Consider the following 15,126-nt stretch of genomic DNA (forward strand, 5'->3'; position numbering starts at 1 on the left):
CTAGCACTGAATCTCAGAGGTCAAATACACTTAATATATACCGATATACTAAGTGTGCTTAATGGGAGCTGACACTCCAACTACAGTTGTCTGTGAAAAATAATTTCTGACATACCACCAACAACTGAACTTGGGCTCATGAGCATCAGTGCCTTGTCGATCAAACCACTCTCTGAGCTGAATTAAAAGCAAGATAGTAAAATGGAATTAGATTACCCAGAAACACAGTCGTCTGTCTACGGCTGACATCTATTCCTTGTGCTGATTATTTCAGCTTTCTCTTCATGGGGATGTCGTTGAAGGTAACAGTTTGCTAAGTGTTCAGGTATTGTGTTGATTGATAAATATATATATTTTGTAAAAATAGAGAAAGCTGTTTTCAAAACTCCTCCACACTCTAAAAACAAAACAAAACAACAAAACAAAATAAAAACACATTCTTCCTAACCATTTTAAAGGAGAACAGTTATCTGGATTGAATTTCTTGCTCTTTATACAGCAAGCCCAAATAATCTTGTTGAAAAATCTTTATAAGGTTGAATTTTCATACATTAGAAAGAAAGAAAAAGCAGAAAGGGTGAATTTACACAGGACAACTTTCAAGAGAAGCAACAATCTGTATTTCACTAGAGGAAACAGCACTTTTACAGAGACAGTGTAAAATCTATCTCAGGGTCTTTGGGATGTATTTTGAAGATTTCATCACAGAGAAGAGTCTCCTCTGAGCTTGGTGAATAAGCCCCCGGCCAAACTTGCTGGGAACGCATGGGCAGATTGAACCAGGCAGGAAAAATTTTTAGTGCGTTTGCTCTATGGGCTGCACTGACGCTGCCTCATCTACCAGCTTTTTTCTGCCCCAAGATTTCATCTCCCCTTCCACCTCCTGGCTGCGGCAGAGCAGGATCAAGGGGTGATCAGCCTGGGGGACCCCCACTGACCGCGTACCGAGATGGAGAGTGGGCCCTGTGCCTCTGCCCGTGGCCAGTGCCCAGCCCCAATCCAGCTGCAGCATGATGCCTGGTAAATGCTCTGGGATTTGTTAAAAATGAGGCTTTTCTAGTATGCTGAAGATGACAGACCTCAAGTTGTCATATATTAAAATGGTGTGTACATTCCTTCCTCCAAGTAACCAATAATGGGACAAAAATCCTTGCCAACTCCAGTCTGTCCCTCCTGCCAAGGATTGTTTGAGCTCAGCTCATCCCAAGTGCCCCATCGGGATCCAGATATAGATTAACACAGTTTTGAAATGCACACGGGCCACAACCATGCAAGGCTTGATCCAACCCAGACTGGAGTCCATGAAAGGTCTGCATTGACGTAAGCGCACAGGAAGCAGCACCAGCACGCCTGCCCCCAAGAAACCAGCCCCGGGTCGGGATTGCCAACAGGCTCTGTCACCGGCCACATCCCACAGCCCCAGCACTGGAATGGCACTGGCGATGCCCACGCACTGCAGCCAGCCATGGGCCTGCACGGCTGTGCCAAGGGAGCCTGGGCTGGTGCAGGGCTGCAGGGTGCCTCCCCCCATGCACCGCGCTTTGCTTTGCACAGGGCACATCCCCTGTGCTCCTCCAGGGACTCCAAGTTTACTTCTAAGCCTTTGGGACTTGCTGCAGCCACAGTAGCAAGAACCAAAATGGGGAAATACCAGCCCGTTGCAGTGGTACAGCACTAGCAGAAGACAGCACCAAGCTAGGAGGACAACATCCATGCAGGCACTAACCCTCAGCTTGGGGCCTTCTACTCTATCACAGCAATAAAAACTGCCCATTCAAGTCCTTTGTCTTTAAGATTTCCATCCTGGCTGCAGGAAGTGCAGATTTATTGGTGGGAGCAACTGCAGGAGGAACAGCAACCAGCAGGCACGTGCGTGTGTGTGTGCCAGCGCACCGTTTGCCCTGTCTCTGCCCAGTGCAGCAGAGACACACCACAGCCAGGATTAAATACATGACTAATACAAATGGGTTTTATGGTGCATTAATAATAATAATAATAAATGAATAAATAATTTGGCATGTTCTTCTGTGACATACACAGCACAGCCAGAGAGTTACAGAGATACAGTGACCAGGAAGGACCAAAGCCAAGAGAGACGGCTGACTACGCAGGATCCCAGGAACCAGACACCTGCCTTATTATGAACAGCGATGCACAGCGTGGCCCCAGCTTTTTCACAGGCCTCCACTCACGCAAGCAAAATTGCACAACCCATACCCGCTGCGGCTCGCCAGGCTCCTATTTAAAGGCACAGACTCATACCCACTGCAAAAGCCCATCCAGGGGCAGAGCCCCAGTTCCTCACCCCAAAATTCCCCCTGCAGCCTCCAAACCATTTCACGGAGGCAGAGAGAATGCTTAAACACTTGTTGACACTTCAAAACAATACGTTAATAATGATAAAATCAGCTACAGCAACTTTTGTTGACTTCCGTAGGAATTTTGCCTGAGAAAGGATTGCAGGACATAACTCCAAGCATGCTGAGTGACATCTTATATTTTCAAAACTGTCCTTAGACTTTTCATAACATCTAGCAAGAAAGTTGCTGACAGGAGCAGGATGGTTCCCAGTTTGTGGGGCAAGAATACTTTGCGATTCAGTAGAATACCAAATTTGGTAGAATGTCTTCCACTTTGGTAGAATATGTTACAAACAACTGTGCATTTTAACACGTTTTCGTATTACACATGATTCATTTTGGGGAGGGGGTGGTGATCATTTTCTGCAGACAGCTAGCAATGTTTCCAAGAATGAAAATGTTCATTGAAAGATAATGAAAACCAGACATTTAGTAACATTTTCATTTTGCATGTTTAAATATTTATAACTATGTTCATAAAACCACATGTTTGCTCTCCTAATGCTCTGGTGATTGTGTTTATGAAATGCAGTATTTCTCTTATGCCCCTTCCTTGCGTCAGCTCCTCTGCCAGGCACGATTTACTCGCGCTGCGGCACTGACGACAAGCTTTTATGTAAAAGACCGTCCAAGATTAAAACCAGAAAATTACTGAAAAGAAGAAAACATATTTTCAGAACACTAATGTTTCACTGATGCTTATGTGATTTTAAACTTTGTAGGGGGCATTGATGCTATCTTAATTCTTTCACAGCAATTTATTTTCAGTCTGAAAGGAAACTATTTCTTAACTTACGGTAAAACAATGAAATTTAGAAATATAACTGTGATAAAACTATGATGCGGATGCAAACCATTGTTCTATCTAGAATTTTTTTTCCTAACTTGAATGAAAGATAAATGACAAGAAATAATTTTGCTTTAATCCTGGGGGTACTCAAGTTTCTGTTATAAATTTCTAAAAAGCTGGTCAAGTGGCCACAGCCTGAAATTGGGACTGCTACACTTAACAGACCCAAATGTGAGGATACTTTCTTTTTCTCAGTCCTCTGATTACAGACATCACAATACAGCTTACACGATTCATGCTGGTATATTAAACATACAAAGAAATTATGAATGCAAGGCAAGGCTTAGAGAACTCGTCCATACAGACAGACACCCAGTACAGGTCTTGCTGAAATCACTGACAGGTTTACACATAGCACGCTAAATTTTTATCAAGATCATAATTCATAAAATGCCATGGGTCTGCTTGTGCTTTTAAAAACGAAGTAGTGGTTATTCTTTTTTTTTTTTTTTTTTCCCTTTTGTTTTGTTTTTTTTTAAACACCAACAACCTGAGCTTTCTGAACGGGTGAGGGAACTCCTCTGAAACCAAGTCCTCGGCAACATAAAGTGAGCTCCGGCAGAGCATTTTGATTTTAATCTCAGCCCAACATTCTCCCAAAGGTACAGGGAGTATCTTCAAGGTGCAGTTTCAGCTCCTTTGGTCCTTTGCCTGCCTTCTCCTTCCACATCAGCAAAGAACGAAAAGGAAACAGAAAACTGTAGATTGCAGCATCACATTGGCATCTCATTTTAAATACAAATTGAGTGCTCGCAAAGACATTAAAGTAAATCACTCCACTTACTGCATTATTTTAAAATACTTCTGCAGGCCAAGATTAAAATTTAAATATATATTTTACGGCTGCAGCATTGCCAATTCTTACAATATTACCACTAGCTTCACTTTTTAAAATATAATTCAAGCACCAGGATAAGGCAATTACATGAAATCTCAGGCTCTGCTTTGACACACAAGTGTATGACTCTTTGGCCTCACCAGTTCCACAAATAAAACAAAATAAAACAAAATACAATAATTAACAAAATAAAAATAAAAAGGCAAAATAAAATCTGACAAGTGAGGTTCAAAACACTGGGAAAAAAAAAAAAAAAAAAAAAAAAAAGGAGAAAAAATATTAAAAATTCCACTCTTTGTCTGTCTATATCTTGTCAAATTAAGCAATTAAGCAATTCTGGTTTGGGGCACAAGATGTTTAAATATTTGTGACTGGCAGTCAGCAAGTTGCTGCAGCATCTTCTTTCTAGTAAACATAAATATTGTGGGAAAATGTGCATTCTGGGGAACATACGCCTCCCCCAGCACCACCAGCCCTTGCTCCAGAAAGCAGCGAGTCCAATCCATGCAAACTCAGCATGCGGCTGAGAACTTTACGCACACAATCTGCTGCATAGAGATCTTTCTCTGAATTACAGATTGTATTCAAGCCAAAACTCAGACCTCATAGTTAAGACCAAGTTTCTCTCTGAGACCTCAACACAACCTTTATGCTTTTCTTGAGTTTATCAATAATTACTGAGAAGCTCAAGTCCATGGATTTAATGGGATGCTAAATGCGAACAAAATAAATGTTTATTTTGAAGTAGTGGAAAATAAATGTTTACAGTGAAGTGGTGGAAACCCTAAATTCTACTACCACAGGTAAAAAAAAACAAAACAAAACAAAACAAAAAAAAACAACTAGGCAAATGAAAACAAGGAGAAAAGGAGAAAAATGGAAAACGAACAAACAATAACAACTTTTTGACCAAAATAGTAAGAGAATTAAGCCACATAAACTATGGAAAGCGACAAAACTACTCAAAAAAAAAAATGATTTTGCAGTATGACAATATTTAAGTGAAACTGATGAGGAATTTAAAGAAGAGAGAAATAAGGGATAATTTTATTTAGGGGCCAGTACTACATGCTGCTTCATTGCCTCTCAGGACTTTCTGCCTGCAGCCAGATTTCCCAAAGTTGGTATTTGCTGTGGCATACAATTGCAGCAAGCCCACGGCTAGCAGAAACCAAAATCCTGATGTTTTATATCCTGATGTGACCCTGACAGCAAAGGGCCACGTCACAGCCTGTGGATAACCCCTATAAACACTTATTTCTGCCCCCAAAACCTTTTTGTCGTCTCCCTTTGCAGGAGCAGTGCCTGCCCCGCACCGGCCAGGCTGCAGCACTCAGAGCAAGGCGCTGCCCCCCTGGCATGTACCATTCCTTTCCCCCCCACGACCAGTTTCTACCCAAACACCAGGGTGGGAGCTGCTGGGAGCTGGGCAGGGCACAGCCCCCTCAAGAGCTTCAGCATCCCTGCCCAGGCCCCCGCTCGCCTGCCAAGCACCCAGCAGAGCCTCACAAGAGCCATTTTGTCCCTCTGGGACTGCCACAGGCCCTCCCCGGGATTATCCAACGCTCTGGGAAGGGGCAAAAACATGGGAACAGCTCCATGCTGCAGGCATCCTATATACTCCTCGGGCATCCAGCCCCTCCAGCTCCCCCCACCAGGACTGGCCCTGACTTTTCGGCCTTCCCAAGTTTTCTGGGTGTCTCAGGCCAGAACGTGCAATGGGGGGACCCCAGTGTGGACATAGTCTCCTGGGAAGGAACTCCGTGTATTGTCCATTCAGCCATTTCAAAGTCCAGCCTGGGCGATTTAAAAGCTGACACTATTGAACAAGTTGCCAAAACAAAATCATTCAGCTAAATTCTTTTTTTTTTTTTTTCCCCAGCCCTTTTTATTAAAGTTTCTTTTCATGCAAGCAGATGAAATGGAGAACCATTACCAAAGTGTTACCTAAAAGAAAACCTAAAAAGCACACAGCCTTATCTACCGAGAACAAAAATTTGCATCTTAACATTAAACTTCTCCTGCACCTCCCTATCCAACTGCCTTCCCCCGTCCCTGCGGAGGCTCTCCCACCCACAGCACGGAGCAGATGTCTCTAAGCCTTCCTGCAGGGGCTCGCGCCGGGGCTGTGCTCAGGCCCCGTCTCTGGCAGCCTCCCATACCAGCGTAAGCTCTTACGCAAGCACTTTTACTGCCTTTGCTCACACGCAGGTAAGGAGGCACTTGCCAGGTGTACACTATGCTTTTAACCCATGTAAATGGCATAGCAAGGTTAACCAAATGTCTCAGTTCAGGGAACGTGCAGATAAGTCAATATGACACAAATTATTTCCTTCTGCACACTGCACAATCCAGTTAGATTTCTGTAAAGAATGTAAAGCTTCCTCCAGAGTTTTACTTCTCCAACACATCTGCAGAGGTATTTTCTGTATAGTTTGATCATACCAAAAGCATAAGTAAGGGGGATAGTTTATCAAAAAGTCATGAAAGTTAGGCTCAGCTAGAAAAGCTGGTGTTAATGCCTAATGTTTTTAATCTGGGAACATTCTAAATTTTTATTTTTTTTTATTTTTTTTTTTAGGCAAATACACAATACTACAGCCCACTTACTCCTTTGGAAATGGAAGCTTTACAGCTGACAGTGTTACTATAGGAACTTAATTCCTGGAGCCATAGTGCTGAGACACTTGAACACAACCTGATCAAATGCCTTCAGGACTGCCTCCACACTGCGTGCAACCACTAGCTGTTAATGGTACACACAAAGCTTGAAAAAAATATATTATTTTCATAGGATTACACCAGACATAGAGACAGATATGCAAAAACAATGACACCAAAGGAATCAAAATATTCATGGCTCATAAAGCGTGGTAGAAAAGGAATGGCTCCAGCTCATCGCCTGCCTCTGCTTAGATTCTTTTTAACACAATGAATCACCATTACCCCTTTTAGAAAACCATCCTGAGTTCTGTTTATTTGGGGACAAATCCACCTAATCCCGCTCACAGAAGCGAGCACAGAAACTTCAAGGGGTCTGCCAGTCTGAGAGAGGACAGCAGAATACAGCCCCTTTTTGTGTACAGTCCTGGGACTCTTCTGGGGTGCAACACAAGATCCATTATTAATGACAGACGAAAAACTGAGTTAACATGGCACCTGTTCTGCCAGCACCATCCTACCCTGGCCAGCACACTAACGAAGAAATCTGGAGCTGCGAGCATGGGGAATGCCCGTGGGCCTCCACTGCCAGGCCCCGGCATTGAAAATTGGGAGCTGTCTCATCCCCAATGCACAAAACTGCCTAGGAAATGTGGGAAAATCATAGAAGGGTAGGAGCTTCCTCACTCAGGGACTCTGCCTCTCTCTGCAATGGGCAAGGGCTAGGAAAGGAGACTTTGCTTCTTTTTAAAGGAAAAAAAAAAAAAAAAAAAAAAGACAACAAAAAAAACCTTCTTAGTTGCCCACGAGTGGCAGCTGAGTGAGACAGCTCTCCCCTGGGCTGCACTGCAGAGGTCTCGGGGCCGGCAGCGGCTGGCAGGGCAGAGGAGCAGCGCCCACCAGCACAGCATGGGGGACACGGCACTCCTGCCGCCCCCCCTCACGCTGCTGGCACCAAACCCCAAGCGTTTCACAGCCAAACAGGCTGCCAACCTTCTACACACCCATCCCAAACATACCGTCCATCCCAAACCATGCGCACCCACCCCCAGCTGCCCCCATCCCATCCACGTCCCTTTTTGGGGGTCTGCAGAGGGGGCATGCTGTGCTGAGGGGGGTGGCTTCGACCTCTCAGTGGGGTGCAGAAAACAGTTTGCTCTCCCTTTCTCCATGCTGGGTGCGAGCTGTGTGGAGAGACCCCAGGGGAGACAGGGGAGACACACAAGGGAGACAAATTATGGAGGATGCCGTTTTTAAGCCCTTGTTATAAATATGGCTAGGGCTGTGCCGCAAACCCATGGAGACAGCCATCGGTGTGGGCCCTGACCCCATCAGAGCTCACATCCCGGACAACCTCAGCCTCCCAGGGCAGAGCCCCCGGTCCAGGACAGTGTTTGGGGGCCTGACAGCAGCAGCCACTCCCAGCCCGAGGCACCCCCGCAAAGCCCTGCACACCCCTCGCCCCCCAGTTTCGAGCAAAGCAGTAAGGAAACCGAGCCTACCAGCACCTTTCCAAGCCTGGCATGGTCCGGAGCGATGCAGACACAACTCAGGTGGGCATCCGAGGAAAACCTGACGGCCCCCGGTGGCTCTGTTCCTCCTGGCCCCGCTCACCCCCAGGAAGAGCCCAGGCCAGCAGCACTCTGCGTCCAGCCCCAGGGCTCAGCTCTGTGCACAGCAGGAGAGAGACCTGACAGCGGCAAGAAGCGGGGATCCACATCTGGCCGGGGCACCTCGGAGGGAAACCATTTACCTCCTTCAAGGGGACAAATTCAGCAATGTGGGGTGGGAAACTTGCCTTCAACATTACTAGGATTTTTTTTTCAGACATGCAGCACCACAGATTGCTATCCACCTCCCTCCTATCTTTTTCTGCCCAATATGCTTTTTTAATTTTTTTTTTTTTCGAGGGGAGAGAGGACATTTTTTTTTTAAGTTAATTTTTAAAGCATGCAAGGTTTCATGGGTCGCTTGCACAAGCAGACCCTGCAGCAGGCGGAAGAAGACAGGGCAGCCCCAGCCACCCGCAGTGCCCCAAGTCAAGTTCAAGATGGGCCTGTCTGGGGCCTCTCTCGGCCAGCAGAGCTGGGGGCCTGGGGAGCCAGGGGGTCCCTGCCTTCCTCCGCCACGGGCTCAGGCTGCAGCAAGGTCCCTACGGTCAGACAGAGGATGTGGGTGCAGTTGTACGCCCAAGTCAGCAGCATTGGAGGAGAGCCGCAGCTGCCGGCCCTGCTGCAGCCCCAGCCGGGCCCCCCCCGGTGTCCCCTGCAGCGGGGCCTGGGGGTTTGCAGAGAGCAGTATCCACCACCGCTCGGGTCGCTTGGTGCTCCTGGGGTGGCACCGGAGAAGTTGTTGCTGGGATGAGATTTCTCGGCTCAATCCCTTCTGTCTCTCAGGGATGGGGACACTTTGCCACGTCCTGGTCAGAAATAAAAAAGGAAAAAAAAAAAAAAATCCACATGATAACAAACAAAGTCCAGCACACTGCAAAGTCGCCCATGTCCCCTCTGGGAAGCAGCCCCGCATCCCTGCCGGCAGCCCCTGCCCGGTACTCACCGTCGGGGCCACCCCGTCGAGGCAGCCCCGCTGCCCCCCGGTGCTCCTCTCCCTTGGCGGCGCCGCGCCCCGGCTCCGTCCGCTCGGGAAGGTCGCGGGGATGCGAAGCCGTTCGGCAGCGGCGGGCGGGGACAAAGGGGCAGCAGCAGAAGCAGCGGCGAGGAGCCCGAGGCTTTTCCCGCAGCGCCGGCCCGAAAACAACGGCTCGGCCCCGGCGGCAGCGAGCCGGGACCGCGGCGGCACCCGCGGCTACCCCCGGCCCCCGAAACGGGGAGGACGGAGGAGGTTAAAAACGGCTCGCGGGGTGCTCTTTCCAAAACAATAAACTTTTAATGCTAAAGCAGTTATAACCAAAAGCTGTACAGAGTTGATTTTTTTTTGTTTGTATTTTTTTGTTAGAAAACAATTTTTTCTTCCCATAAATATTGTTCAGTTCCCGGCACTTTGTATCAATAATTAAATTACGAACGATAAATATGGCATCATGGATATGTATTTACAAAAAAAAAGTTATTACAAAAAGGCAACTGTTATACTAAACGTCACAATCTGGGTAGAATAAACACCACATCCTCATCCTGAAAAATACTGACCGACCCCATCAGACGAGAATACATTCACAAGTGTAATGCTTGGAGAGAGAGAAGGAGAAAGAGGAGAGCAGAGAAAGAAGCAGCAGGAGAGCTAGAGAGGAAAGTTCAAGACATAACAGGACTTTGGCACGGTTTAAGACTGTAAGTTTAAACAATCACCACTAAGGCGAAGGAGAATTTTCATCCTCATGTCAACATCCCACCAAAAGAAGGAAAAACAAAACAAATTAAAAATAAAAAATGAGGAATTGGAGGAAGAAGTACTGGGACAGGGAAGGAAAAAAAAAAAAAGGCCAAAACAAAACAAACAAAAAACGAAAACAAACAAAAAACAACAACAAAGAAACAACTGCGATTGCAAAAAATGACAATAACAAAAAAAAAAGAAATCCAATCCTGAGAAAAGGACATGGCTAGTCCAGCGTCTCGGCTTGCAAAGAATAGTGATAATTATAATATAATAATAAAAGACCCCCCTCCAGATCCTGGCAGTTAACTAGGTGTAGCCCTATGCGGTCGTTGGTGTGGAAACTCCATTTCCGTGGGAGCAAGCTGCAGTTGGCTTGGTATGTCCTTTTTTCCTTGCTCCCAACGCGTTTGGTCCAGTCTCTGGCTGGGCAGCTGCTACCTTCACACATACCACTCGTTAAAATTGGGGGGTAGTCCAGGGTTGTGGCCGGGGTTACTCTGAAGGGCAGCCGGCGGCGTTTTAGTGGAGTCCTTGCCTCCGGCTGAGCCCACCGCCGGGGGGGTGGAGGACTCATACCCCGAACTGGCTGCAGGGGAAGAGTCCGACCCCTGGGATTCGTGCACCTAAAACCAAGAGGCAGAGATGGGAAAGAGCCCAGGCCCCCCACCACCCCGCTGAGCCAGGTCAGGATGCTGCCCCATGCGGGAGGAATACCAGGGGCCACCAGCTCGGTCCCCACCCAGCAAGCAGGCGGTGCACGTCCTGCCGGTCACCCGGAGCACCGGCGGCTCGGTGCAACGCCTGCTGCAGCTCCCCACCACTTCCCTGCAGTACAGGGTGCTGCAGCATCCCAGAGTACGGGGCTGCAGCATCCCGGCGCATGGGGCTGCATTTGCACAGCACTCTGGAGCAGAGCCATGCTCTGGAAACCAGGCAGCACTTGCACCAGCGGCAGCGCAAAAAGAAACTATGCCATTTCCCCGGGCTGTGCTCCAGCCATGGCCCAGGCACCGCTCAGGCCATGCGGGGAGCACCACGGCGGGCGCTGCGCAGCTCTGCCCTGTTCAGCCGCGGTAAAACGGGCCCCGAGCACACCAGCGACTGAGCATCCACGCTCAGGGAGGAAAGAGCTGGGGCGCAGGAGTGATTACCTTCATGTGTTTCCTAAGTGAGCTGGGGTGGGTGTAGGATTTGTCGCACACCTTGCAGATGTAGGGCTTGTCCGAGGTGTGGACGTGCATGTGTTTCTTCCTGTCACTGCTGTTGGCGAAGCGCCTGTCACAGCCCTCAAACTCGCACTTGAAAGGCTTCTCACCTGCGAAATTCAGAGAGGGTGAAGGAGGGCCGTTCCCCTCTGCATCCCCACCTGCCTCCTGCCAGGACGGCCTCTGCCCTGCTCAGCCCCCACCTTGGGGATGCACGAGAACCCCAAAAAATGACGATGGGGAGGAGGGGCGGCAGGGTTTGTTTTGTGCCAAGTAAATTTGGGTCAGCCTTTGTTACTTTGAATTTGCCTCCCACTGGCCCCGCGCCGTGCCCCAGCGGGGACAGCGCTTGGTGAGCCCGAGGAGGGGGAAGACCCGAGAGCAGTTCAGCGGCTCTGACAGTTTTACAGGATGTACTCAAGGATGCGAGCCGAAAAGCGCTTGCTTCCTGCCTTCGCCCCCCTCTCCCCGCCGGCCGTGCGGAGGGCTGAATGGAAGATGGGGCTGCAAATAAAAAATACTTTGACAAAAGTATCACTGATTTAATTTGGAGAGACACCTATCGGGCCTAAAAATAAAATAGTGAGGAGAAGAAAAGGAGCGGAAGTCACTGAAAACGAAATTTCATTAGCACTCGTACGGGTGCCTCTGCAGGGGCGCGCAGGGGGCCGGTGGCGGCGGCACGCACCCGGCCGGGGAGCCCTGGGGGCCTTACCTGTGTGTGTCCGCTTGTGAATCTTGAGGTTCTCGGAGCGGGCAAAGATCTTCCCGCAGCCCGGGAAGGGGCAGGGGAAGGGCTTCTCCCCCGTGTGCACCCGAATGTGGTTCACCAGTTTGTATTTCGCCTTGAAGGACTTGCCCTCCCGCGGGCACTCGTCCCAGTAGCAGATGTGGTTGTTCTGCTCAGGGCCCCCGACGTGCTCCATGGTGACGTGGGTGACCAGCTCGTGCATGGTGCTGAAAGTCCTGTCGCAGCTCTTCTTGGGCCGGCTGAGCTGGCTCTCGTCGAGCCACTTGCAGGACAGCTCTTGCTTGATGGGCTGCCGCATGTACCGAAAGAAAGCACCGGGGCCGTGGTGGTGGTGGTGGTGGTGGGCCGCCACGTTCATGCCCATATTCACGTTCATGTGGTTGTAGTTGTGGAACTGGGCGCCGCCGTAAGGGTCCGTGCGGGGGCTGGAGACGGCCCGGTACGGGTCCGGCCGCCCGAAGAGGTCCCCGCGCAGCCCCAGGTGCATCTGCCCGTTGTCCACGTGCCCGGTGGGGGACGTGTGGCTCGGGCTCTGTTCGTGGAGCCCCGGGAAGAGCAGGTAGCCCGGGGTGTCCGGGATGCCGCCGGGGCCGTGCAAGCCGCCGGGCGAGCCGCCGAAGAGCCCGTGTTGCGCCGTGCCGGAGGCGGCGTCCGCGATGCCGGAGCCTCGGTTGCGGAAGAGAAAGTCGCGGGGGGAGTTGAAGGCGGCGGCCCCGCCGTAGGAGGGCACCTGGCCGGCGTGGTGGTGGTGGTGGTGGTGGTGGCCCAGAGCGCTGGCGTAGCCGGGCGCTTGCGGCGTGAACGCCGAGCTCTGCCCGGCGGCGAGGTCGTGCGGGGCCGCGTTCAGCTTGAAGGCGGCGGCGGCGTGCGAGGAGTCCCCGAAGGGGCCCAGCCCCATGCCGGCGGCGGCGGCGTCGCGGCCCGGCATCTCGTGGTGGCGGGGCGCCGCGAAGCCGCCCACCCCCAGCGCCGGGAACTGCGGCCCTCCGTCCAGCAGCATCGTCATGGGCGCGGGGACGGCGGCGCGGCGGCAGCCTGCCCCCCTCCTCCCTGCCTCCCCCCCTCCTCCTTCCCTCCCGCCCCCGAAAAAGTGCAAAACCACCCCAAAACGCGCCCCCGCCCCCACCCCCCGCCGCGGGCGGGCGAGCACCCCCCGTCCGGGGACGGAAAAAAAATAATATAAAAAAGGTTTGTTTGTTTGTTTTTTCTAAAAAAAAAAAAAAGAAAAAAAAAAAAGCCCCCGAGCCCACCACCACCCGCCCCCGGAGGCGCCCGCCCCCGCGCCGGGCCGGGCCGGGCGGCGCAGCGCAGCAGGGCGAGGGCGCAGCGCGGCCCCGCTCCCGCTCGGCGCCGTCGGGCACTGACGGGGCGCCCGCCCGCGCCTCGCACATAAACCAACGCCGGGGCCAGGCCGCGCCGCGCCAATGGGGAGCCGCCGGCCGCCGCGTCAGCTGACCCGCCGCCTGGCCCTCCATTGGCTGCGCCGCGTTTGATTGACACGCGCCCCGCAGCCGTCGGGGACGGGATTGGGCGTGCGCGGCTCGTAGGTAAAACGAGGGGGGGGGGTGGCGCACGGGACGGGACGGGTGGGACGGGGAGCACGGGACGGGACGGGGTGCACGCAGCCCCGCGGGGCAGCCCTGGGCCCGGGAACAAGCGCGCCGAGCCCCGCGGGCTCCCCGTCCCCCGCTGTGCCGTCCCGGTGCGCGCTGCCCCCTGCCCGGCTCGCTGCTCACCGCCCCATGCCGCGGGGGGAAGGCCCCCGGGCGCCTCGCACGGGGAGGGGGCAGGCGTAAAGCCGGCACGAAGCCGCCGCGCCGCTTCAAAACTAAACCCAAAGCCCGCCTGAGCCCACAGCGGCGGGGCACAGTTCATTTTTCTAATTATCAGCATTTCGCCTGCATGAACCCGAGCCGAGCGCGGACAGCCCGCTCCTGCCCCGCCAGCCCCACGGGGCCAACTTCGCCGGCCCGAGTCCCCCCGCGTTCCCTGCAGCGGACGGGCAGCACCGAGCACCGGAGGGTCCCTGCTCGATCCCTGCCCTCCCCACTGGGCCGCGGAGCACGGCCGAGCAGCGCCCGGCGCGGCGGTTCCCGCACTCTAGTTTTTGTACACTCGTTTGTCTTTTTTTTTTTTTTTTTTCCCGCCCCTTTCTTTCTTTCTTTTTTTTTTTTTTTGTCCTTCTCTTTCTTTCTTTATTTCTTCCTTTCTTTCTTGTTTTTAATTTTTTCTCTTGTTAATTTTATTTTTGCAAAGGCAACGTTCAGCCTTGGAACAATTATCAGTTGCAGACAGCGCTATAAATCCACTCATTTTCTGTTCTGGAAAGCATTTGCAAAGAACTATGGGGAGCAAGAGTGGAAATAAAAGGCAGAAAGAAAGATGGCTGTAATTGTAATATCCTGAGATTTGCTGAGCCCCCAAGTCTGTCTATTGGGCAGGTCTCACAGGCTCGCCGCCGGCTCTCTGCAGGAAACGTAAAATCTGATCAAGTTCAGAGACGCATTGAGAGTCCGCTTCAAGCAGCGCTTTATAACCGCGGCCCTTTCACATCGTTCCCCCCAGTCAGCCCCGGGAAAGACTTCGCCTTCTTTATTTTAGGGTTTGCAGGGAGCACAAAAAAAAAAAAAAAAAAAAAAGCCACCGATATAAAATCTCCCCGAGAGGTAACACCGGTGCCCGTCAAACACTCAAATTGCCCAGGCCACATCCGCCAAGAACAGTCCCAAAGTTGGAAGGTGAGTGCCTCGCTGCCGTTGTGGCAAGCCCGCAGCATAGCAGGAGACGGGAGAGGGGGACCCCCACGGGGAGGCCAGGGGCGCGCAGCTGCCGAGGACCGGGCAGGATTGCAGCCCTCCCTCGGGAGCGGCGGAGAGGGCCGGGGCTGCCCGGCACCAACCTGCGTCTCCCGGGGCCCGGAGGCGGCGGAGGGCAGCGGGGCGAAGCCGTGCTTCCTCCCCCGCCCCGGCCCCGGAGCTGCGAAGCGGCGGTGGCTCTACCTGCCTGTCTGCGGAGCGCTGCGGCGGGGTAATTAATTACCTCCCGCACGCGGTGGGTTTTCTCGGCAACTACAACAAGAAAGAAAGAAAGAAAGAAAGAAAGAAAGAAAGAAAGAAAGAAAG

At 51.7% G+C, this 15,126-nt stretch overlaps 1 protein-coding gene across 1 annotated transcript; it reads right to left on the minus strand.

The window, feature by feature from the left end:
• Positions 1–9,572: 9,572 nt before the first annotated feature.
• On the minus strand, positions 9,573–13,040 carry ZIC3 (Zic family member 3). The gene is made up of 3 exons (XM_035325696.1): positions 11,969–13,040; positions 11,200–11,363; positions 9,573–10,671 (listed from the first exon to the last, which is right to left on the minus strand). Exons 1-3 carry the CDS (start codon positions 13,008–13,010, stop codon positions 10,489–10,491), a joined length of 1,389 nt encoding a protein of 462 aa, XP_035181587.1. The 5' UTR covers positions 13,011–13,040; the 3' UTR covers positions 9,573–10,488.
• Positions 13,041–15,126: the final 2,086 nt, after the last annotated feature.

The sequence above is a fragment of the Oxyura jamaicensis genome, chromosome 4 (assembly GCF_011077185.1).
Source record: "Oxyura jamaicensis isolate SHBP4307 breed ruddy duck chromosome 4, BPBGC_Ojam_1.0, whole genome shotgun sequence".
Taxonomy (NCBI): Eukaryota; Metazoa; Chordata; class Aves; order Anseriformes; family Anatidae; genus Oxyura; species Oxyura jamaicensis.